We start from the raw sequence: 27,108 nt of genomic DNA on the forward strand, positions 1-27,108 counted from the left end.
TTGGGGTGGTGGAGTTGAGAGGGCAGTAGAAAATATGACTTTGAGGATTGAACCCTTTGCCATCAATGAAATTTGGGTGCAGTCGAAGTACAAGTCTGTGGGATCTGAGGTGCAGGAGGATGTCTGGAGAAATAAGAGGACACTGGGAAAGTTAGACTGAAATATTAAGTTTACAATGAGAGTGAGGGAACAGGATACAGCAGCTGTAATGGATTTGGTAAAGGTCAGTAGGACCTGGGTTTTCCATTGTCAAATCTTATACTGGAGGGTCACATGAAAGGATATTGAATTTTGTAGATAGATTCACTTTTGTTTCCTTCAAGGTTATAATTTATACACTACTTCATCACATACAGTCAAACAATAAGCTTGACCAGTGATGAGATAGATTCAGATGATATCAGGAACTGTCTGGAAACTCGCTATAGCCTTTGCTGTAAGGAAGTATGAATAAAAGGAAAGGTTTGTTAGAATTCAAGGGAGAACTGCTGAAGAAGTTAGAGCAATAGCCAACTATATTCGGCAGCACACAAAATGCTGCAGGAACTCAGCAGGTCAGGCAGCATTGATGGAGGGGAATAAACAGTCAACATTTCAGGTTGAGGCCCTACATCAGGACTGGAAAGGAAGGGGGAAGAAGTCAAAATAGGAAGGTGGGGGAGGGGAAAGAGTACCAGCTGGCAGGTGTTAAGTGAAGCCAGAGGAGGGGCAAGTTGGGTGGATGGGAGGGGTGAGGGGATGAAGTGAGAAGATGGGAGTTGGTAAAGGGCTGATGATGAAGGAATCTAATGGAGAGAAGAGTAGACCTTGGGAGAAAGAGAAGAAGGAGGAGCACCAGAAAGAGGTGATGGGCAGGTGAGAAGAGAAAGGATAAGAGAGGAACCAGAATAAAAATAGCTGGGAGAAATCCCTCATCCCCGAGACACAAGAGAAAAGCCGGAAGGGGATACTATCTGGTATTTAGTAAACTGGACAGTGATTTGAAAAGTGACTAGAGGGTTGAGAAACATGATTCTTTGATGATATTTCTCCAGGCAGGGATATTGAGAATCAGGGCAGGTGGGGACAGAATTACAGTAAGACGGGTTGCCAACTTAAGAAACATATGAGGAGTAATTTCTTCTCTGTGGGTTATAAATGTCTTCAAGTACATTGGAGGCTAAAATAGACCTTTGGGGTTAAGGAGAATTGTGAGATAGGAATGGGCAGTGAAGCAAAGATGCAAAAAGCTATCAAGTTACCCATGATCTTAGTGAATGGGTCCATGTGGCCAACTTTCTGTTTCTTATATTCGTACAATGTAGCTTTCTTATTTTGAATACAGTAAAGGAACTGAGGGTGATTGATAGAGAATCTCAAATGATATATAGAAGGAGAAGTGCAGGCATGCTGTGCCATGCAGTATGATCAAGAAAGATTTGGTCACCGTTAAGTGTAATTTTAGTGTCACTACCAAAGAAAAGATGGACTGAGGTATCCACAAAGGAGCTGTAGGACAGTGAGCTAAAAAAAAAGGGATTAACTTCAGAAATAAATTGAAAATCAAACAACATACATCAAAGTTGCTGGTGAATGCAGCAGGCCAGGCAGCATCTATAGGAAGAGGCGCAGTCGACGTTTCAGGCCGAGACCCTTCGTCAGGACTAACTGAAGGAAGAGTGAGTAAGGGATTTGAAAGCTGGAGGGGGAGGGGGAGATGCAAAATGATAGGAGAAGACAGGAGGGGGAGGGATGGAGCCGAGAGCTGGACAGGTGATAGGCAGAAGGGGATACGAGAGGATCATGGGACAGGAGGTCTGGGAAGAAAGACGGGGGGGGGGTGACCCAGAGGATGGGCAAGAGGTATATTCAGAGGGACAGAGGGAGAAAAAGGAGAGTGAGAGCCACCTCCAACGGGATCCCACCACTAAGCATATCTTTCCCTCCCCCCCTCTCTCTGCATTCCGCAGGGATCGCTCCCTACACAACTCCCTTGTCCATTCGTCCCCCCCATCCCTCCCCACTGATCTCCCTCCTGGCACTTATCCGTGTAAGCGGAACAAGTGCTACACATGCCCTTACACTTCCTCCCTTACCACCATTCAGGGCCCCAAACAGTCCTTCCAGGTGAGGCATCACTTCACCTGTGAGTCGACTGGGGTGATATACTGCGTCCGGTGCTCCCGATGTGGCCTTTTATATATTGGTGAGACCCGACGCAGACTGGGAGACCGCTTTGCTGAACATCTACGCTCTGTCCGCCAGAGAAAGCAGGATCTCCCAGTGGCCACACATTTTAATTCCACATCCCATTCCCATTCTGACATGTCTATCCACGGCCTCCTCTACTGTAAAGATGAAGCCACACTCAGGTTGGAGGAACAACACCTTATATTCCGTATGGGTAGCCTCCAACCTGATGGCATGAACATTGACTTCTCTAACTTCTGCTAGGCCCCACCTCCCCCTCGTACCCCATCTGTTACTCTTTTTAATGCACACATTCTTTCTCTCACTCTCCTTTTTCTCCCTCTGTCCCTCTGAATATACCTCTTGCCCATCCTCTGGGTCACCCCCCCCCGTCTTTCTTCCCGGACCTCCTGTCCCATGATCCTCTCGTATCCCCTTCTGCCTATCACCTGTCCAGCTCTCGGCTCCATCCCTCCCCCTCCTGTCTTCTCCTATCATTTTGCATCTCCCCCTCCCCCTCCAGCTTTCAAATCCCTTACTCACTCTTCCTTCAGTTAGTCCTGACGAAGGGTCTCGGCCTGAAACGTCGACTGCGCCTCTTCCTATAGATGCTGCCTGGCCTGCTGCGTTCACCAGCAACTTTGATGTATGTTGCTTGAATTTCCAGCATCTGCAGAATTCCTGTTGTTTGCGTGAAAATCAAAAAGTTCTGTTGGACTTTCTAAAAGAAGAAAGTGAAGCTACTAAAATTATTAATGTGATACATAATGAAAATAACAACTGGCTGGAAGAATCTGCTGTAAATGTAGCTGATAATGTAATTTATATGTAATTTATTGTAAACTTTTCAAGATTTTCTTATGTAAAAAAATTACTTCTTCGCAAAAATTCCAGCAAGAAGTGAGGCAAGTGTAAGAAGTGAACAAAATAGGCTACAGACTCCTGAGAAGAAACCACCTGACTCCAAAGAAAAACAGGTTTGTGAGAGGCTTTTTATATACATAGCACTCTTGTAAGAAGCACACTTTTTTGACTTTCTTCAAAATTTATAAAGAGAAAGAACAAAGCTTAGGAGTTAATGAAGTGGGCTACATTTTTGTATTTTCAACTATGGTAGTAAATGGAATGCCTAACATTAGAGTACAGGCAGACTCATTGCTATTGTTATTTGAGGTGGGCTGGCTGGCAGAGTGCAATGGAAAAATAAAATATTAATTGTTGTCAAGTGCAAACGTAATTCTCTGTCAACCAAATGTAAGTCCGTGACTTTAACATGTTATATGTGTATTTGTTGACTACTAATATTTGCAACAAATATTTTTATCTTCTTTTATCCCTTACATGAATTCTTGCCACAGTTCTTCAGGGGTTTAAATCTCAGGTTGGGGGACAATTACTGAGAAAAATTCTATGTATTCAAATGATACATAATGGTGTTTTTTCTACTGGTCTACCCTGTCCACCAGATGCAAATCAGCCCTGGGTTTAAACATGGGTACTTCATCTGTTCTGGAATTACCTTTCATACGTCCTTACGGCATGAGGGGGAGGCTATTCAGTCTGTAGAGTCTGTGGCAGCTCTGAGCAATCAGATTCTCTCACTTACCTCTATAACTTCCTTCTGATTGTCATGGTAACTGCCAGCAAGTCTTTGAACAATTAGAGGAAACTAGGGGAAACAGTTAGATCACAGGCAGAGGATGCAAACTGCACACAGACAGCACCCAAGTTCAGGGAGCTGGAATGTCCATCGCTGCATTAGGTGCTGCTCTGTAATGACACAGATGGGTGCTCTCTTTTTCTACAGGACAGCACAGATTTAGGGATCTGAACAGGATTTTGTTTTTACACAGAGGATGGTTGGAGCCTGGAATGACTGATGCGATGGTGGATAATCCCACATTTAAGAAACATCTGTCTAGACGAATATTTGAATCATCAAGGCATATGAGGTTACTGACCTGTTGTGGGTAAATGAGATTAGAATAGATTGGTACAACTGACATCATGGGTGTGATGGGCTGAAGGGCTTGTTTCCGTGCCATTTAGCTCTATGAAAAAGTGAGCTTTTTTTTTGGTGGAGCAACAAGTTACAGTTGTCATGTATGTTTAGGTATCAGAGAATAAGCGAAAATGGTTGACCTAAATCTCTCTGGTTCATACCTTCATTCTGTTGAATGTATTTGTCTTCTCACCCCAGCTGTTTCCTTAACTTTCTCAAGGAAGTACAGGCGTACAGAAGGCCAGAGTTTTTAATCTCTGATAATCCATTGCTGGTTAATAAAATAGTTGATTGAATTGAATCCTTTGTTCAATATTCTAGCTTTTATTTAAACCATGGTTCACTGTGAGATTAAAAATGTATTTTTAAGCTGCCTATAATTTACTTTAGATGCTAAATAAGGCTGTTTGCGATAAAATTTTAGCTTACTGCAGTTTCATCATTTATTTTAAATGAGTCTGTTGCAATGTAATCCCAATACATAGCTGAAAGCTACGTACTATTTTTTGATTGTGACTGCTGTTCTTTGCTCTTCATTAGGTGGATGCTGAGTTACTGATGCAGAACAGAAGCCCAGAATCTCACTCCAGTTTAGGCTATCCTTTGTCCAGGTTTCATCGGAAGGACAATCTCAGTCAAAGGCAGCTAAATTTCCATCTTGCTTCTTCACATCCACCGGCTGCACCTTACCATCACCCTTCCAATCGACAGTTTCCCCATCAGCCCCCTGTACCTCGACAACCCTATCCAGTGCAACAACAGTTGCCACAACATAGCCAGTTGCCACAGCAGCAGCCACCACAGCTGTCTCCCGCTTTTCCTCAAGCTCCTAACCACAATTTTTTCCCTACTTCTCATTCTCATCCATCCCAGCATTCCCCAAACCCTGATAATATGTGTCCGGATCAGCCTGTCCCAGGACTGGAGGGAGCGAACCCACTGAGGTCAGTCCCACACTTCAACGCCCCCCATAATCGCCAGTTCAATTTCATTGAAGACAATACCTCAGGACCTGGGATGGGGGAGATTTTAGGTAAGCAGCATTTTATGGATGATCCAAATGAATATGTACATAGTTGATGTTAATATTTCTAATATCATCATAAAAATGTTACACACAGCATGCAAGCTAAAGGATAAAATTTCCCCAGAAATTCTGAGGAGTAATGAAGTTTGTAACTTTAGGGCATGAGTACATGAAAAGAGGGCTCATTCGCAAGTTGGCCCATGGAGACTGTTGAGATTGAGAGAACTTCAAAAAACAAATCTCCTAGTTCCCAGAGTAAAACACACAAAATGGAGGAATTAGTCAGGCCAGGCAGTATCAATGGTAGGGAATAAATCATTTCGAGCCAAGAATTCCTCTCCATAGATGCTACCTGACCTGCTGAGTTCCCCCAACCATTCTATGTGTGTTGCTGTGGATTTCCGGCATATGCAGAATCTCTTGTGTTTATGATTTGCTTCTCCAAGTTCCCATTAGATTTTTGTTTTTGTGTGAAGCACTCACTGATCTGATTTTTGTACATGCCCAGTTCTGTGTCATTCCATTTTTAACAGCCAGAAAGTAAACTTCACACTGTCTTTCGTTTAATTAAAAGCAAACTGCTCACTGCTTTGAAAAAAGCAGCAGCAGTTTTTTGGCTTCAGTTAAGTAACACCCATAGCAACTACTGAAGTGAATGAGGGAGTAATGCTGTGATGTATTATGGTTGATTTTGAATTGGAAATGGGGAATAAGGGGAAATAGAGCATAGAGTCCTAGAAATGACTATAGCTCAGCATTCAATACTAGCATCCCCTCAAAATAATCAATCAGCTTCAAGACCCAGGCCTCAATACCTCCTGTGTAGCTGCTTCCTCAATTTCCTCACTGGCAGACCCTCATCAGTTCAGATTGGCAACAGCATTTCCTCCACAATCTCTAAAAGCACAGATGCACCACAAGGTAGTGTGCTTAGCCCCTGCTTTACTTGCTTTACACTTATGACTGGTAGGCTAAGTACAGCTCCAATGCTAAATTTAAATTTCCTGACGACGCCACTGTCATTGGCCGAATCAAAGGTGGTGACGAATCAGCATATAGGAGAAAGATTGAGTGGCGCCACAACAAGAACCTCTCACTTGATGTCAGCAAGATCAAGGAACCAATTATTGACGACAGGAGGAGGAAACCAGAGGTCCATGAGCCAGTCCTCATCGAGGCATCGGCAACTTTAGCTTCCTCGGCGTTATCATTTCAGAAGCTATGTCCTGGATCCAGCATGTAAGTTTCATTTCAAAGAAAGCATGGTAGCACCTCTGCCTTCTCAGAAGTTTGTGAAGGTTCTGCATGTCAACTAAAACTTTGACAAGCTTCTATAGATCTGTGGTGGAAAATATACTGATTGCTTGCATCACATCCTAGTTTGGAAATACCAATGTCCTTAAACTGAAGAGCCTCCAAAAAGTAGTGGATACAGTCCAGTCCATCTCTGCTAAAGCTCTCCCCACCATTAAGCACATCTATAAGGAGTGGTGTCACAGGAAAGCACCGTCCATCATCAAGGATCCCCCACCATCTGAGTCATGCTCTCATCTCACTGCTACCATCAAGAAGGAGGTAAAAGACCCTCAGGACTCACACCATCAGGTTCAGGAACAGTTATTGCCCATCAGCAAGAGCTCTTGAACCAGAAGGGATAACTTCACTCAACTTCCCTCATCCCAACATTGAACAGTTCCCACAACCTAAAGACTCACTTTCAAGGACTCTTTATTTCATGTTCTCAATATTTATTGCTTGTTTATTTTTTATTGTATTTGCACAGTTCGTAGCCTTTTGCACATGGGTTAGTTGTCCATCTTGTGTGAAGTTTTTTGGCGATTCTGTGGCGTTTCTTTATACCTACTGTGAATGCCTGCAAGAAAATTAATCTCTGGGTTGTACTGTATACGGTGACCTATATGTAGTTCGATAATAAACTTACTTTGAACCTTGGATTTGCTTATAATCTCAGACAGTTTGATGACAAATTTAATCAAAAACACTCTTGCAGTAGTCAGTGGAGTCACTGACCCACTGAGTTTCTCCAGCATGTTGTGTGTTGCTCCAGATAGAAACATAGAAAACCTACAGCACAGTACAAGCCCTTCGGCCCACAGTGCTGTGCCAAACATGTACTTACTTTAGAAATTACCTTGGGTTACCCATAGCCCTCTATTTTTCTAAGCTCCATGTACCTATCCAGGAGTCTCTGAAAAGACCCTATCGTATCTGCCCCCACCACCATCGCCAACAGTCCATTCCACACATTCACCACTCTCTGCATAAAAAAACTTACCCCTGACATCTCTTCTGTGCCTGCTTCCAAGCATCTTAAAACTGTGCCCTCTCATGTAGGCCATCTCAGCCCTGGGAAAAAGCCTCTGACTATCCACACGAGCAATGCCTCTCATCATCTTATACACCTCTGTCAAGTCACCTCTCATCCTCTGCTGCTCCCAGGAGAAAAGGCCAAATTCACTCAACCTATTCTCATAAGGCATGCTCCCCAATCCAGGCAATATCCTTGTAAATCTCCTCTGCACCCTTTCTATGGTTTCCACATCCTTCCTATAGTGAGGTGACCAGAACTGAGCACAGTTTTCCAAGTGGGGTCTGACCCAGGGTCCCATATAGCTGTAACATTACCTCTTGGTTCTTAAACTCAATCCCACAGTTGATGAAGTCCAATGCACTGTATGCTTTCTTCACCACAGAGTCAATTTACGCGGTAGCTTTGAGTGTCCTATGGACTCAGGCCCCAAGATCCCTCTGATCCTCCACACTGCCAAGAGTCTTACCATTAATGCTATATTTTGCTATCATTTTTGACCTACCAAAATGAATCACTTCGCACTTTACTGGATTGTACTCCATCTGCCACTTCTCAGCCCAGTTTTGCATCCTATCGATGTCCCATTGCAAACTCTGACAGCCCTCCACACTATCCACAACACCCCCAACCTTTGTGTCATCAGCAAATTTACTAACCCATCCCTCCACTTCCTCATCCACGTCATTTATAAAAATCACAAAGAGAAGGGGACCTAGAACAGACCCCTGAGGCACACCACTGGTCACCGACCTCCACACAGAATATGACCCGTCTACAACCACTCTTTGCCTTCTGTGGGCAAGCCAGTTCTGGATCCACAAGGCAAGGTCCCTTTGGATCCCATGCCTCCTTACTTTCTTAATAAGCCTTGCATGGGATACCTTGTTAAATGCCTTGCTATAATCTATATACACTACATCTACTGCTCTACCTTCATCAATGTGCTTAGTCACATCCTCAAAAAATTCAATCAGGCCCGTAAGGCACAACCTGCCTTTGACAAAGCCATGCTGACTATTCCTAAACATATTATGCCTCTCCAAATGTTCATAAATCCTGCCTCTAGGGATCTTTTTCATCAACTTACCAACCACTGAAGTAAGATCTCCACTTTGCAGTCCCTCTTGTGTCTCACTATGTATCTATTTTCAAATCACTTTTAGACTAAGGAATCCAAAGAAGAGAAGCCTTGAAGTATACCCAGGCTGTCAGAGAAGCCTATCTCATAAGTACTCCTAGTTAAACAACTATAGTATACTCTTTTGCTCCTTGAGTTCAATGAACACTGATGCACTAACCAAAATAGAAAGTAAGAAATCATTGTTTTTTGATTAAACCTTTATGATAATTACCAAAGAACTTCATGTCATAAGTAAGGGTATGTACAGAAAGTTGGAACTTGGAGTTTTAGCTTAAGATTCTTAATCATTCAGTGCTCTGTCAACTTTCTGGTTCACACTAATGTGGAGGTCAATCATATTCCATCCAGCTTCTATTTATAAGATGTGTCCTTTGCTGGCCTTATTTTATTACCTATTGCTGATTCTCCACCATCTTCTGGAGTTCCATTAATTAGGATCAAAAATGTAAATCTAGCAGCCATGGAAAACATAGAGACTCCTAGGGGAATTCAATAGGTCTGTCTAAGGAGATTAATTCTTCAGCCCACTCTGCTTTCCTATTAACACTATTTAAATGAGCTCAAGGAACATCATTTTTTGCATCATCGCCTCCTTAAGGTTCAACATTGTGTGCAGTGATTTTTGAATAATGAATCAGTTTTGCCGTCTAAGTCACCCCAATTTCAGCTCTTTTTGGCTTATTCAATTGCACTGTCTTCTTCCTTGCATCATTTAAAATCTTTTTTGCCATTTAATCACTCCTGCATTTTGCCCTGATAAAGACCTTTACTGTACTTTCTTCCCTTTCCCCTTTTATCTCTAACATTTTTCAGTTCTGATGAGAGCCACTGACCTGTAATGTGAACTGGTTTTCTTATGGAGGTGCTGCCTTATTTGAGAATTCTGGCATTTTCTGTTTTTTGGTTCATCTTTCCACATCTGCAGAATCTGCTTTTGCTTTTCTGTGAAAATTTCTAACTTGAGATATTTGAAAACAAGTATTTCTATATATATCTGCATAAGGAGCTTGTTGATGTATCCAAAATCTCTCAAAGGCAGTACATAATCTTCCATTTTATGCTTGTGTCTCTGTGTAACTGTCTCTGCTAATTGATAGTGTGGTTAAGAAAAGCAATTTCTCCATCTTTAATAGATGAGTTATAAAATTGATAACTTAAAAAATCTAAGCATGCATTAATTCTCATTGCTCAAACTATTCTAAAACTTGTGCACAATTCGGTACTGTGTTGCATTACTGGAACTGCTGTTTACGAGGGGTGATTGATAAGTTCGTGGCCCAGGGTAGAAGGAGTCAATTTTAGAAAACTTAGCACATTTATTGTTCAACATAGTCCCCTCCTACATGTACACACTTAGTCCAGTGGTCGTGGAGCATACGGATCCCTACTTTGCAGAAGTGGTCCACAGCAGGGATGACTGATAAGTTCATGGCCTACGGTAGAAGGAGATGAGTTATTAACTTCAAGCTTTCTGCATTATCATTCAAAGAGTTAAACTGCACTCATGTAACAAGAGCTTCTTGGACCTCCGGGTGGTCCACAGCAGGGGTAATTGATAAGTTTGTGGCCTAAGGTAGAAGGAGATGAGTTCTACAGCTCTCGTTACATACATGTGCAGTTCAACTCTTTGAGTGAAAATGCAGAAATCTTGAAGTTTCTCCTTATCTCCTTCTACTTTAGGCCATGAACTTATCAAACACCCCTGCTGTGGACCACTTTCCGGAGGTCCAAGACGCTGACTTCTACAAAGAAGGGATCCATATGCTTCACGACCACTGGACTAAGTGTGTAAGTGTAGGAAAAATAAATGTGCTAGGTTTTCTAAAATTGACTCCTTCTACCTTAGGCCAAGAACTTATCAATCACCCCTCCCTCGTATTGGTTGAAATGCTATAAACCAAGCCTCTGGATACTTCAGCAGATTCTGTGGCTACGCAGAGAGAAGTTTCCTCAAGTGTTGCCAATGATTCTGAATCAGTGCCTGAGCAAAATGGGGCCATTTACCTGATACTGTTTATAGCATATTACTGCTACTGTTGCAAGTGGCACTTTCATATACATTAAGTGAAAATAGCAGCACCGTATTAAAATACCACATACACAGAAAATGAATCAGGATTCCGCAGTAAGGAGTTTCTGTGCCCAGTATTAAAGTTGAATTGAAATCTCACAATGAAATTAAAACCATCAGTCTCTTGAACTGATGTGGATAACTTCTGTGACCACAACTCCAAACTGTGTAGGTCTGTTTTACAACTCATGACCCCAGCGTTTTTTTTTCTATTTGCAGTTTGTCTTCTCTCGCACGTTGGTTGTTTGTCAGTCTTTGCTTATGTATGACGTTTTGAAGATTCCGTTGTATTTCTTAATTGTTCCTGTAAATACCTGCAGGAAAATCAATCTGAAGATAGTTGTGGTTATATTTTAATAATAAATTATTTGGAAAATCTGGCAATACAGCTATTAGGTTTATTAAGATTGAAGTCTGTTGAAGGTCACTTTCAGTACACAAGTGTAAAGGAGAATGCAATAATTGTTACTCCAGATCCAATGCAGCACCAATAAAAACACAAAAGATAAAGAGCACAGTAATAATAATAATAATAGAAACACAATAAATATAAATACATAAGACAGCTCATATACTTAGTTTGTATGTCCATAAATGAATGCTTAAGTACATAAGGTGACTAACAGGAAATCATAAAGTAGTAGCGGAGTTAGTGGGTGGTGGTGTTGATCAGCCTTACTGCTTGGGGAAAGTAACTGTTTTTGAGTCTGCTCTTTTGAGGCTACGTGGGTGCTATGTAGCCTCCTCCCTGATGGGAGTGAGACATATAGTCCATGGGGAGGGTGGTAGGATCCTTTATGATGTTACTGGCCTTTTTCTGTATATATGCCCTTGAAGGTAGGTAGGCTGGTGCCATTGATATGTTGGGCAGTTTTGACTGCCCGTTGTAGAGCCTTTCTATCCACCACAGTGCAGTTTCCATACCAAGCAGTGATGCAGCTTGTCAGGATGCTGCCTACTGTATATCTGTAGAATGACATGAGTATAGATGTGTAAAGTTCAGCTCTCTTCAGCCTCCTCAGAAAGTAAGAGGTACTGGTGAGTTTTCTTAACTGTGTAGCATATGTTCTAGGACCATGAGAGGTTGTGAGTGACATGCATTCCCAGGAGTTTGAAACTGCTTGTAGTTTCCACTGCTGTGCTGCTGATGTGAAGGGGAATGTGACTTGTACAGGTTCCACTAAAGTCGATAACCATCCCCTTTGCCTTGTTGACATTAAGGATGAGATTATTTGCCTGGCACCAGGCCTCCAGCTCTTCCACCTCCTTGCTGTAGACAGTCTCATCATTGTTGGTGATGAGCCCCATCATGTCGTGTCATCGTCAAACATGCTGTGATTATTTAGATGTTTGGCTGTGCAGTCACCTGTGAGCAGAGTGTACAGCAATGGGCTCAGCATACTGCCCTGGGGGGTAGGGAGCACACCTGTATCGAGGGTGATGGGGAGCGAAGGGCAGTCGTGCATCCCAACTATCTGAGGTCTGTTTGTTGGGAAGTACAACACCTATTTGCAAGTGTTATGTTTGTGTTTCAGAGCTGCTCTCCTCCAACCTGGTTGACTGTTTTAGTTTTTGGTGACTTAATCACCAAAGTTGTCAGTTTGATCTCAGTTTCTTTCAATCATTGGTTTGGCTTGTAGATTCATTGCATGCCAGCACAGCTGAAGACCTCATGAGGCAGCATTCAAGAATTCACCAGTGGAATGAGCATCAGGATTATGTCAATCCAGGGAATCCATCATATCCTCAACAAATGCAGCAGCTTGCTCACCCGTCCCAGCAACCAGTCAGGTATTCACAACATCCTCTAAAGGGACAGTGGAAACATGGCAATAACCCTGAAGATGAAAACGGGCCATCATATCAGAGGTAAAGTTGTAACCGCGTTATGGCAAAGCATTTGAATATTTGTAGCCAGTGCCTAGCCAACTGTTCAGATGTTTTGATGTTGAAATTTGCTTTATTTGTCGAATGTATAGTACAGCAAAACATAGTGAAAATTTGTCATTTGCTTCAATGCCCAACACAGTCTGAGGATGTGTTGGGGGCAGCCCACAAATGTCACCATGCTTCTGGCATCAACGTAGAAAACCTGCAACTTGCAAACCTTAACCCCTACATCTTTCAAATGTTGGGGGAAACTGGAGTACCTGGAAGAAACCCATGCAGAATGGGGAGAACATACAAACTTGTTGCAGACAGCAGCGGGAATTGAACCGTGATTTTCTGATCGGTGGCGCTGTAAATTATTATGCTACCTTCCGAAGGGTTTTGGCCCGAAATGTCAACTGTACTATTTTTCTGGAGGCTGCCTGGCCTCCAGCATTTTGTGTGTGTTGCTCACATTTCCAGCATCTGCAGATTTTCTCTTGTTTATGCTACCTTTCCACCCTATTAACTCTGAGGGAGGTTTCCTTGGAGAGACTCTCCAGGATGTGACCTCCCATGGTCCTGCACTGATTTAATTATCTGTAAAGAATAGCAAGATATACAATTGAAAAATTATAACATTGTCCCTGAAATGACTAGCCACCAGAAACCCCAACCAACTTTCTTTATCCAAGTTCTGACTTCAGGAATGGAGATTGTACTTGTAATTGTGACTTCACTTTCACAGGGATCCCTTGACGTTGCTGTTCGTTCTCTAAAGTATACTCCTGTCAAGCATTTGTTCTCTTCCGGTGGTTGGTTTGTAGTGAGATAGGGAAATAGGAGGATCAGAAGATTATTTCTGATAAAGGGACATCCTTCTATTCTGAGGCTGTGCTCTCCAGTCCTGGACATAATTACTATTGGAAACATCCTCTCCACATCCATTATCAGAAATGCCATTTGATGATAGTGTCCACACTTGGCTGCTGATCAAAGGTTGACTAAGTGGCTGTAACTGCTTTTGATTGGATTTGGCAGAATATAATTTGACAATTGTCCATCAGTGTTCATTTGTTTGATTACTCTGCAGGTCTGTTCACAGAGTTTAATCTGTATTTTGTGAATCCATTCTTTTTTCATTGCATGGTATATTTTCTTTTTATGATTTTTCAAAGAGTACAGTACCTGCATTTTCTGGAACAGTTCAACAGTTCCACTTGTGTTTGGAGATAGTACAAGGGGATGAGTGTGGGCAGGAGAAATGACTAACCACTTTGAATAGTGTGAGAATAAGGTGGAGAAAAGTACTAATTGTGCAGAAGATTCCCCCAGCCCCACGTTTACCTGGGCATAACTGAACCAGGTAATTCAGGAGGGTAACAGGCTCCACCTTAATCAGGGTGTCTGTGGATACCCCAATTAACCCTTCGAATTCCTGGGAGGTTTAAATTTGATTGGGGTTCCTGTTCCTGGTTATTATGTCACAATCCCTGCTGAAAGTGTATGTTCATAGATAGCAATCAAAGACTACAGGAAATTAAATTAATAACTTAGGCTGAATAGGTATCTTTTATGTTGTAAGGAAATACTGAAAGGCCTAGAGTGGACATGGAAAGTATGTTTCCAATAATGTGAGGGTATTACCAGAGGATACAGCCTCAAAGTACAATGGCATCCCTTTAGAACAGAGATGAGGAGAAATTTCTTTCAGCCAGAGGGTCATTGCCACGGATGATTGTGTTGGCTAAGTCATTGGGCATATTTGATTGATAGGTTCTTGATTAATAAGGGCATCAAAAGTTATAGAGAAAAGGCAGGAAAATGGGGTTGAGAGGGAAAGCAATTAGCCACAATAGAATGGTGGAGCAGAGACAATAGGCCAAATGGCCTAATTTTGCTCCTATGTCTCATGGTCTTATGATCTACGTTTTTGCAACAGGAATCATTTTTAAAGAAAATTTAGTGGTTGCCAGAAAATGACATAGATATCTAGATGCTGACATATGCTGTTTTGCTTCAGATTCCCAGGTTTGTTAAGAGAAATGCCACCTTCGGATCAGACTGAGAATAAGGAGCTAAATGAGATGCCCCTCCAGTCCCGTTTATTGCAATACCGGCAGATTCAGAGCAGAAATCCACCTGGACACCTCCCTGCACCTCTTAATCATAACAGCCAGTTTTCCAATCTGAATGACAGTAATCCTCCCCTGGAAACCATCAATAACTCTGGCTTCCAGCAGCTGCCTCAACAACAGATGTATAATCCTGCTTACCCAGTACCTTCAGGACACACACCACCGCCACCTTCTTCCAAGTTCCCGCACCCCGAGGGCTCATGGACGGTTCCCTGTATGCAACAGAATCACCTGATGGGGCAGAATATACCATATGGGGTTTCACAGTATCCTCATCGAGCAGAACCACATCCAATAATGTCTCTACAACAACAGCAGAACAATAGAGAGGACTCATTTCACCCAGCTTCTGCTCGGACGGTATCTGTTTCTTCACTTCACAGCATAGAAAAGGTGAGAGTCCTTTTGTAATTACATCTTATTTGTTCTGCAAAATATTTTTTCCTTGTCGAGTACAGTTGACAAATATGCAGTGGAGCATCAATCACAATGTCTTTGTGGTTGATCGTTCTCAACAGCTGAGTTTACAGACAGATCAGCCATGATCTTATTGAATGGCAGGGCAGGCTCGATGGGCCAGATGGCCTACTCCTGCTCCTATTTCTTATGTTCTTATTATAAACTAATTGGGTTATCTGTGGATGATTTTCACAAGCTATTTGAAATGTCCCACTCTTGAAAATCTGTACATTTGCATTAATCATTGGAAAACAGGAGTTGTATATGAAAGTAGAATATATTTTGGATTCTCAAAACAAGTCATGTTACCATTAAAATGACAGCCAGCTAAACTCCTGAGGTAATTGAGTCCTTTCAATCATTTCCATAAGACATGGGAGAAAACTGAAGCCATTCGGCCCTTGGAATCTGCTTTGCCATTCCATCATGACTGATTTATTATCTTTCTCCACCCCATTCTCCTGCTTTCTCCCTGTAATATTTGGCACCCTTACTAATCAAGAACCTATCGACATCTGCTTTAAATATACCCCATGACTTTGCCTCCACAACTGTCCATGGCAATGAATTCCACAGATTCACCACCCTATTGCTAAAGAAATTCCTGCTTATCTCTGTTCTAAAGGGACGTCCTTGTATTCTCAGACTGTGCCCTCTTGTCCTAAACTCCACACTATAGGAAATGTCCTCGCCACATCCACACTCTGTGCACTTCAAATCAAATCTGCATATAAAATGGTATTCTGGTCATCTCAGACTATGTTTTGGATGTTGTAACAGACCAAGGATACCCGGCCAGCACCAGCGGCTTCTGCAATTGATGCAGTCACCATTCCCTTTGCACTTACAAAAAAAAATTACAAAAGCTTTCTTCTCTCGGTATCCAATTGAGGTTATATAACAGTAATTTTAAAAATGGCTTACCCACACATCTATACCATGGTTTTAAAGAAAAGTGAAAGTACCCCCACCCCCGCCCCGCCAATCATGTCTCTCTGAAAAGCAAAAGCAGAATCTCATACTTTTAAGGCTGTTATTTTGATATGAATGCCTGGAGCAGAAGTAGTCATTTTCCCTGTCTTGCCAGCTTCAGTCTATAGTATTGGTTCTTCTTGAAATCACTGGAGTCAAGAGAGTCACAGGCTGCCTTTGTCATCATTGTGGATATCCAAGCTGACTGTGAATTTTAAAAATGCTCCCTGCCGGTAGATGAGATATACTGTTATTTTACCCACACAGCAGCATTGTCCATGTGGCTCTGGGGTGTTCCCACAATGACAGTATTTAGCCATATGATCTAGACTGTAGCTCAGCATATTTTTGCTCAACTGCCAAGCTCTGGAATTCTTTCCCTGAACTTCTCACCTTTACCTTCTACCATTCTCTTTTAAAATGTTCCTTAAAATCTTTATGTTATCTGACGTAATGCTACCTCATGAGGCTTGGTGGCAATATTTGGTTCATAACATTTCTTTGAAGTGCCTCAAGTTTTTCTGCTGCCTTAAAGAAGCTACTGTTGAATTACTCGTTGTGGAAGAAACCTCAGATCCAAAGCCAATAGATGGAATTCTGGCATATTTTCTGAACAAACAGTTTCCCATCATTCAGTAAGCTTTGGAATAAAACATTTTCAGTTATCAGGAAAGCATTTGGCCAACAATCACAAACACCTCTGGGTGCAAGAGTGTTGCCAGAGGACAGGACAGTTTCAAATGTTTACATTCTCATTTAAAGCAGGTATAGCAGCTACAGATCATTAGAATAACAGGTGGTAGGGCAGTCTTAGAAACAATAAGTTTGAAGTAAATTTATTATCAAAGTATGTATATGTCAGCATATACTACCTGGGATTCACTTTCTTGCAGGCATTCACATAAGAGCAAAGAAATGTAGTGGAATCAATGAAAAACTACTCACAAAGACTGACAAACTGTGCAAATACAAAATGAAACAAGTAATAATAAGAATAAATAAGTAATATTCAGAATATGAGTTGTAGAATCCTTGAAAATGAGTCTGTAGGTTGTGAAATCAGTTCAGTGTTAAGGTGGGTGAATTTATCCAAACTGGTTCTGGAGCCTACTGCTAGAAGGGTAGGAACTGTTTTTGGACCTGGCAGTGTGGGATCTTAGGCTCCTGTACCTTCTTCCTAATAGCAGCAGCCCGAATGGTGGGGGTCCTTGATGAGGGATGCTGCCTTCTTGTGGTTGTGCTCCTTATTGGTGTGCTCAATTGTAGGAAGGACTTTTCCTGTGATGGATGAGGCTATGTCCACCACTTTTTTTCCATTCCTGGGAGAATTAACAATTATTGGTCAAGTATGGATTGATTAGGAAAAGCTTGCATGGAATGAAAATACAAATTGCTTTTTTTTTGGTCAAGTCATAGTGGGGGGAGACAGGGGTTAAGATGTGATGTATATGGGCTTGTATCACTTTATCAAATAGCTTTATCAAGGGTTTTACTATGATTGAAACCAATTATCATTGAGAAAAGTTTTTCAAAAACTTTCCAGATTGAAAGAGTACAGAGAAAATTACAAAGATGTTACCGGGACTTGAGTTATAGGAAAGGTCAAATAGGCTAGGATTTTATTCCCTGGAGCTTTGGAGAATGAGGGGAATTTGATAGAGGTGTATAAAATTATGAGGGGTGTAAACAGAGCAAATGCAAGAAATTTTTTTCCACTGAGGTTGGGCGAGACTAGAACCAGAGGATGTAGGTAAAGGGTGAAAGGTGAAATGTTTAAAGGGAACACGAGGGGAAATTAATTCACTCAGAGGGTGGTGACAGTGTGGAACAAGCTGCCAGCATAAATGATTTCAACATTTAAGAGAAGTTTGGATAGATACATGGATGTATCCATTGAATCAATGAAGGATGTTCAGTGGTGGCAGGGGTTGAATGCTATCACCTCCTATAAAGTAAAATCTAGTGACATAGGTGACAACAGGGCTGTGCTTCCAGATGAGCTCAATGACTTCTATACATGCTTTGACCGTCAAAACATGAAGGAACTATCACAAACTCCCACAGCCCCCCGATAATCTTGTGATTTCAGTCTCTGAGGCTGACGTGCGAGCATCCTTCAGGAGGATGAACCTACAAAAAGCATCCAGCCCATATGGGGTACCTAAAGCCCTGTGCTGATCAACCAGCTGGTGATCTTTAACGTCTCACTTTGCCAGTCTGAGTTACTTACCTGCTTCACTTATCATCATCATCATCATCATCATCATCATCATCATCATCATCAGGTGCCGTGCCAATTGGAGCTTTGACTGCCATGGCCCACACACTCCTGTTTTGGGTCAAGTGGATCAATTCATTGGTGTTCATTTCCAGTTCTCTGGCTGCTGTGTCCACCATCATTTGGCTGTCTTCCTCTTACTTTCTTCCCTTCAATATTTCCCATAATTACCGTGAATTCTAACTTCTGTTTCCTATTCACATGTCCAATGAAGTGACGTTGCCTTTTCATGATTACATACATTATTTCTCTTTTTGTGTTTGCTCTGTTCATGACATCCTGGTTAGATATTTGTTTCATCCATGATATTCTTTGCATCCTCCTCAAAAACCACATCTCTGCTGCTTCAATTTGTTTCCTCATATTACTAGATACTGTCCAACATTCTAAGCCATATAACATAACTGGATAAACGTAATGTTTCAGTACTCTGAGGCGGGTTGCATGCCTAGTTTAGTATTGGTCAGTATACTCTTCATTCTCGTAAAGGTGTCTTTTGCCATCCCTATTCTTCTTTTGATGTCCGTGTCGCACTTGCCGTCTGATGTGACCCTGCTTCCTAAGTAGCAAAAGTTCTGTACTTGTTTTATGTCTTCCCCATTTATTCTCAGCCTGCAGATAGGATTCTCCTTCTTTTTGGATATCACCATACATTCTGTCTTTTTGCAATTGATAGATAGACCCATTTTTGCACTTTCTTCAACAGCTATATCAATTAATTTTTGTAGTTCCTCCATACTTGCAATTAACACAGTGTCATCTGCATATCTGAAATTATTGATGTTTTCACCACCAACTTTGATTCCCGAGATGTCTCTTATTTTTTGTAATATTGTTTCACTGTACACATTAAATAAATCAGGGGAGAAAACACACCCTTGTTTAATGCCTCTCTTGATTATCGTAAACTGACTCACTTCTCCATCTATTCTTACAGCGGCAGTTTGTTCCCAGTACAGATTTCTGATTAGGCAGAGGTCTTTCGAATCTAGATCTAGAGTTTTCTGTAATATTTCAAATAACTTATTGTGCTTCACTTTATCAAGTGCTTTTGTGTAGTTGATAAAACAAACAAAGAAATCTTTTTGCACTTGAATAGCTTGTTCTGATAGTATCCTTAACATCAATATTGTGTTTCTTGTACCTTTTGTCCTTCACAAAACCACATTGTTCTTTAGCTATTTCACCTTGTATCTTACTTTTAGCTCTTGTCATCAAAATTCTTAGAAGTGTCTTGGTGATATGACTCATTAAACTTATGGTCCTATGTAATTCACATTCTATTGCTCCAGGTTTCTTAGGAAGAGTGATAAATACTGATTTTTTCATCTCTTCTGGTATTATTCCAGTCTCATAAATGTCATTGATTAAATCAGTAAGTTTTTCAATTCCATAACCTTCAGGGGTGATAATTTGTTCTATTACTAATTCACCAGGACCTGCTGCCTTTCCTTTCTTTATCTTATTTATTGCATTACGAACTTCAGATTTTAAAATACTTGGACCTTCAATGTTTTTCTTAATTTCTGGTTTTTCACCTCGATCATCTTCGAACAATTCCTGAATATACTCAGTCCATCTGTTCATAATCTCATCTTTTTCCATGATAATGGTACCGTCCTTTGCTTTCAAACATCCACCTGAAGAACAGAGGAGCTTTTTACCAGTGATATTCTTGATTTGTTGATGTAACCTTTTTGGATCAGTAATAGGGATTTTTTCTATTTGCTCACATTCCTGGTTTAACCGTTCTTCTTTGGCTTTTTGACATGAGCTTTTAACTTTTTTTTATCTAAGGAGTTATATTCTATAGGATTTACTTTCTTCTGTCTCCTTTCTTCCATTAAATTTTTGATTTCATCTGTCATCCATTTACTCTTCGTGCTTTTTTCTTTTTTAGGAATCACTGTCTTTGCTTATTCTACCAAGGCATCCTTCAGAGAGTTAAATTTCATTTCTACATGATTGCTATCATCTTCAACAGATTGTATTTCTAGACTTTGAAATCTATTCCTTACTTCAATTGTAAATTTTTGTCTTAAGTTTTCTTTTTTAATTAATTGCAAGTAGTCAAGGGATTGTTCAGGTTTTTGCTTCTTTAGTTTTTTAAGTTTTACTTTTTCATGATATACTACTGGGTTATGGTCGCTATTACAGTCTGCACCTGGATATGTTTTGCACTGAGTCACTGAGTTTCTAAATCTTTGGTTTATAGTAATAAAGTCAATTTGATTTCTAGTGTTATCACCTGGACTTTTCCAAGTCCACAAGCATCTTGGATGGTTTTTAAAGTAGGTATTCATAATAACCTGATTATTCATCTTGCACCATTCTACCCATTTCTCACCTCTTTCATTTCTTTCCCCTAGTACAAATTTTCCTGTGGTATTTCCATCAGCACCTTGTCCTACTTTAGCATTTAGATCTCTCATGACAATAACAATATCTTGAGATTTGCATCCATTCTTTGCTTGTTCAAGTTCTTCATAGGATTTATCTATATCCTCATTTGTTCCATCTGTTGTTGGTGCATATACCTGTATAATTGCTAAATCAAATGCTTGCCTCTGTATCTAACAAGGAACACTCTTTCCGATATTGCCCAATGTCCTAAAACACTTTTTGCCATGTTTTCATCCATAAGAATTCCTACTCCATTAGTATAGGATGTTCCACAAGAATAAATTAGTGTTTTATTTCTATCCAACAAACTTTGCTAATTCCCATGATAATTTTTAGTCTTTCCATTTCATTTATCACATTGTCCAATCTTCCTGCTTGATATAGGATTCTTACATTCCAAGTGGCAATAATTTTCTTCTGTGTTATTTGAGCAACCCTGGGAGCAATGAATGACCAAGGGGTAACTCCACTTTCCCCAAAGCTCTGAAAGTCCCCAATCAGAGCCTCATCACCGGTTGCAGTTTAGAGTCATATCCAGGACATGCTTCATTTATACCATTGCCTAAGAAGAATGTGGTAACCTGCTACAGCACTTACGTTCAAAGATGTGAAGTGTTTTGAGAGGCTGGTGTTGAAACATATCAACTCCTGCCTGAGATGTGACTTGGATCCACTCCAATTTGCCTACTGGCACAAGAGGTCACATTCAGTCATCCTAGAACCTCTGGATATCGAAGATGAATGCATTTGGATGCTCTTTATTGACTAGAGCTCAGCATTCAGTACTATCATCCCCTCAAAACTAATCAGTAAGCGTCAAGATCTTGGCCTCAATACTTCCTTGTGCAATTGATACTCAATTTTCTCAATATGTCCTTGTGCAGTTGGATCCTTGATTTCTTCACTTGCAGACCCCTGTCAGTTCAGATGGGCAAATGCATCTCTTCCACAATCTCCATCAGCACAGGTGTACCACAAGGCTGTGTGCTTCACCCCCTCCTCTACTTGCTTTACATTTAGGACGTGGATAAGCACAGCTCCAATGCCTATTCAAGTTCATAGGCCGAATTAAAAGAGGTGACGAATCAGCGTATTGGAGGGAGAAGGAAAATCTGGCAGAGTGGTGCAACAACAACTTCTCACTCAGCGTAAGCAACTACTGTATTGACTTCAGGAGAAGGAAATCAGAGGTCCATGAACCAGTCCTCATCAGAGGTGGAGAGGGTCAGCAGCTTTAAATTCCTCAGTGTTATCATTTCAGAGGACCTATCTTGGGCCCAACTGGTAAGTACAATTAGGAAGAAAGCACAACAGTGCTTCTACTTCCTTAGGAGTATGCGAGGATTTGGCATGACATCTAAAACTTTGACAAACTTCTGTAGATGTGTGGTGGAGAGTATATTGACTGGCTGCATCACAGCCTGGTATAGAAATACCAATGCCTTTGAACAGAAAATCCTACAAAAAGTAGTGGATTTGGCCAGGGTATCACGGGTAAACCCCTCTCCACCATTCAGCACATCTACACAAAGTGTTGTCACAAGAAAGCAGCATCCATCATCAGGGACCCCCACCATTTACGTCATGCTCTCTTCTCGCTGCTGCCATCAGGAAGAAGGTACAGGAACCTCAGGACTCTCACCATCAGGTTCAGGAACAGTTATTACCCCTCAACCATCAGGCTCATGAACCAAAGGGAATAACTTCATTCAACTATACTTGCCCTATCACTGAAATGTTCCCACAATTTATGGACGCACTTTCAAGGACTCTTCATCTCATGTTCTCGACATTTATTACTTATTTATTTATGATTATTATTATTTCTTTTGTATTTGCACAGTTTGTTGTCTTTTGTCATTGGTTGAATACCCAAGTTGGTGCAGTCTCTCATTGATTCTATTATGGATTTATTGAGTATGCCCACAAGAAAATGAATCTCAGAGTTGTATATGGTGACATACTGCATATATACTTTGATTATAAATTTACTTTGAAGTTTGAATGGGGGGGATATGGAGGACTATGGTCCAGATGCAGGTCGATGAAATTAGGCAGAGTACTTGTTCGGCAAGGTCTAGATTGGCCAATGGCCCTGTTTCTGTGCTGTAGTGCTCTATGGCCCCATGTAGCATACTTTGAGGAGGGTAGCATGGACCTCTGCAAGATGTTGACAGACAACTGGAATTGGCTGAGAGATGTGAAGTATTACATTTTGATAGGAAGAATTAGCAATCCAGATAACCAGTGACTGACACTTTATAAGTGACCTGGTAGCAAAGCATTCTCTAATACAATGATCCAACACACTTCATCCTGATTATGGGATGAGGTATGCCTGAACTCATTTTTTTATTGTCATGCCTACTGATCTGCAGAAAAACCAAATATTTGGCTTTCTTGGAACAGTGGTTAATTTTGATAATAATTTCAAAATTCAGGTCCTGCAGAAGGAAGGATTCAGATGCAGAGAAATGCACTTTTGAACTCTGTTCTATTTGTGACACCTAGTATGCATGGTGTTGCTCGTTAATCTGCCCAAGAGAATATCATCTTTTCCATTCTGATGATTCTGCCCTGTAATGTTTGAATTTGACAAAACTGGTCCAATTTTATGGAACAAGAAACATCAGCTGTAAAAGGGAAAGATTCTTTTGATCATTATGGCAAAAAGAAAGAATTTGCAGGGCTATTAACCAGACTTGAGCAACAATGGGCCCATTCGTTTTCTGTCCTGAGGCAAGTAATGGAGAGAAACAGATGACCTGGTGAAGCAAATTCAGAAACTGAGCTATCTTGTACTTTTGAGTATGTGCTGATTAATATGGTCTGTAATAAATCCTGTGTAACCGTGCTTCTTAAAGACCTTTAATGCGCCATGCAAAGTGACCCTGTAGAATTTGTAAGAATGGATTAGAAATGGATATAAAACAAGTTGTGACTGTATGAGGTAAATTAGGTGCAGAGGAGGACTCCACAGATTGATACTCTTTTTGGTGACAGTGACTCAAAATGAAAGGGATAGGGGTCCCTTCTGCCCTTCATGCTTGCTTTGCCGCTAAATAAAATGGCTAATCTTCCATCTTGACATTGTTTGCTTAATATCTGAATGTTTGTTGGTCTCTGTCATAGTCATGCAGCCTGGAAAACAGGCCCTTCGGCCCAACTCATCTATGCTGATTATATTCTCCAGTGAGCTAGTCCCATCTGCCATGCTTGGCCCATCACCCTTGAAACTTTTCCTATCCATGCACTATATAATACCCAGGAGCGGAATTAGGTCATTCAGCCTCTCGAGTTCACTCCGCCATTCCGTAATGGCTGATTTATTACCTCTCTCAACCCTGTTCTCCTGCTTTCTCTCTCTAATCTTTGATGCCCTGATCAATCAAGAACCTGTCAACCTCTGCTTTAAATCTATCCAATGGTTAGGCCTCCATCACTATCTGTGGCAAAGAATCACATAGACACACCACACTCTGGCGAAATAAACTTCTCCTCATCTCTGTCCTAAATGGACATCCATCAATTCTGTGGCTGTGCCCTATGGTCCTAGACTCCCCGGTAGAGGAAACATCCACTCTATCCAGACCTTTCAATATCCAAAAAAACAACAGGAATTCTGCAGATGCTGGAAATTCAAGCAACATACATCAAAGTTGCTGGTGAACGCAGCAGGCCAGGCAGCATCTATAGGAAGAGGCGCAGTCGACGTTTCAGGCCGAGACCCTTCGTCAGGACTAGCATCTATAGGAAGAGGCGCAGTCGACGTTTCAGGCCGAGACCCTTTCAATATCCGATAGGTTTAAATGAGATCCCCCTCGCCCATTCTTCTAAACTCCACCAAGTACATGCCCAGAGACATCAAATACTCCTTGAATGTTAACCCTCTCATTTCTTGGATCTTTCTCTTGAACTTCCTCCAGACTGTCTCCAATGCCAGCACATAAGGGGCTCAAAACTGCTCACAATGTTCCAAGTGCAGTCTGACCAATGTTTTAAAAAGCCTCAGCTTTACATCCTTGCATTTGCATTCTCAAAATGAATGCTAGCATTGCATTTGCCTTCCTTACTACTGACTCAACCTGCAAGTTAACCTTTAGGGAATCCAATACGAGGACTTCCAAGTCCCTTTGCACCTCTAATTTTTGTATTTTCTCCCCATTTAAAACATAGTCCATGCCTGTAAGAGGCCACAGTTTAAGAATAAGGAGTAGACAATTTAGAACGGAGTTGAGGAAAAACTTTTTCACACAGAGGGTTGTGGTTCTGTGGAATGTTCTGCCTCAGGAGGCAGTGGAGGCCAATTCTCTGGATTCTTTCAAAAAAGAGTTAGATAGAGCTCTTAAAGATAGCGGAGTGAAGGGATATGGGGATATGGGGAGAAGGCAGGAAAAGGGTACTGATTGTGGATGATCAGCCATGATCACAGTGAATGGTGGTGCTGGCTCGAAGGGCTGAATGGCCTACTCCTGCACCTATTGTCTATTGTCTATTTATTCCTTCTACCAAGGTGCATACCCATGCACTTTCCTTCATTATATTTCATCTGCCGCTTGTCTGCTCATTTCCCCAATCTGTCTAAGGAATACTGCAAATTAATTTGCAAAATTAGTGTGAAGCATGAGTAAAGGTTAATTTCAAATTGCATTATACTTAGAAATCAGTAGCAACTTTTTCATGCAGAGGGTGGTGAGTATATGGACTGAGCTGCTAGAGGATGTGGCTGAGACAGTACATTAATATAATTTCAGAAGCACTTGGACAGATACATGGAAAGGAGGGTCCTGGAGGGATATAGCCTGGCCCTAGGAAATTGGGACTAGCTAGGTGGACAATGTGGCCAGCATGAACTCTGCGCTGGAGGGTCTATATCCATGCCATATTGTTTTGTGACTAATTGTAGTGTAGCAGAAGACCCTGACATTTGGAAACATTAGGGCCTAACTCAGTAATTCATTCAGGAAAATCCCAAGTGTTCCTGAGTTCCATACAGCGTCCCTCATCAGTAAAGATCTTGTGTTACAGGACCTTTCACATCTTTGGTTCAGCCTGCTTTGAAAGATATTGTAGTGCACAGAGTGCAGCACCTCCTCAGTACACCGCTGATAGGTTTTCTAGTGACATCATTAATGGGATTTGAACCCATGTTTGACACTGCCAAGCTTAAAACATATGGAAGATAAGCCTGTCATTCAAAACCAGTATTATTACATGATCTGTTTTTGGTCATTGTTTTCAGATGTTGGTCAACAGATTTTTAAACAGGTTAGTGATGTACTGAAGAGAGCTTGCATTTAGCCAGTCATCCTTTCCAAAGGAACTTTAATTTCCAGATGTTCTTGCTTAACTGTTGCATGGGTAATTTTAAAAAAGTTTTAATTAAATTCATTGCAACAGTGCTTTTCCTGATTTAAAAAAAAAATCATCAGGTTGCATAATAAACTCAGCTAATGTCAATTCATCCTTCAGGAATACCCATCCTACTGCATTCCCAGTTGTTCACCCAACTGGTATATGTTGTGGCATCAAAGAACCTTGCTGACAACTAGATACAGCTGTTGATCACACTCTATGTTACATTATTGATGACTACATGATATTTTAATGAATTATCCAAATGCTTTTGCCTCATGGAAAAGTCATAGAAGAGGAGAAATAGGACAAGAAGTAAGGCCTCCAGTCCCTTGAAGTCTGCTCCATCCTAACCTATTTCTCAGTCCACCTACTTCCCTTTTCTATCACTTCCTCTGATTCACAGAGTACAAAAGTCAAAGACCTCAACTTTATTTTCAGTGAATGCATTCAGGCCAGTTTGGTGAAGCAAACTCTTGGGCATTATCTGGTTTAATGAGATGATATAAATGTTTAGTAATTGAATGATAAAATTTCATTAGTCAGTGATAGCAGCATTTTATAGATACAGATCAATCAAAAACTAGAGTCTTAATTCAAAACTATTTATAGAGGAGTGAGAGATAACCAACGTATACCGTGTCCGTATTATTAGGTAAACCTGTACACCTGTTTGTTAATTCAAATATCTAATCAACCAATCATGTGGCAGCAACTCAATGCAGAAGAGCACGCAGACATGGTCAAAGGTTCAATTGTTGTTCAGACCAAACATCAGAATGGGGAAGAAAAGTGATCCAAGTGGCTTTGACCATGGTGTCAGACAGGATGGTTTGAGTATCACAGAAACGGATGTTCTTCTGGGATTTTCACATGCAGCAGTGTGTAGAAT

The 27,108-nt window shown here is 41.1% G+C and overlaps 1 protein-coding gene across 5 annotated transcripts in view; it reads left to right on the forward strand.

The window, feature by feature from the left end:
* The window catches only part of helz (helicase with zinc finger), a 347,073-nt gene that overhangs the window by 278,981 nt on the left and 40,984 nt on the right, over window positions 1-27,108 (forward strand). For all 5 annotated transcript variants that reach the window (XM_063030618.1, XM_063030619.1, XM_063030620.1 and 2 more), the window contains 4 exons: window positions 3,064-3,146; window positions 4,712-5,204; window positions 12,383-12,611; window positions 14,635-15,142. In XM_063030618.1, the coding sequence (XP_062886688.1) occupies window positions 3,064-3,146; window positions 4,712-5,204; window positions 12,383-12,611; window positions 14,635-15,142 (1,313 nt within the window). The remainder of the gene's footprint in view (window positions 1-3,063; window positions 3,147-4,711; window positions 5,205-12,382; window positions 12,612-14,634; window positions 15,143-27,108) is intronic.

Source organism: Mobula hypostoma, chromosome 22 (genome assembly GCF_963921235.1).
Source record: "Mobula hypostoma chromosome 22, sMobHyp1.1, whole genome shotgun sequence".
NCBI lineage: Eukaryota > Metazoa > Chordata > Chondrichthyes > Myliobatiformes > Myliobatidae > Mobula > Mobula hypostoma.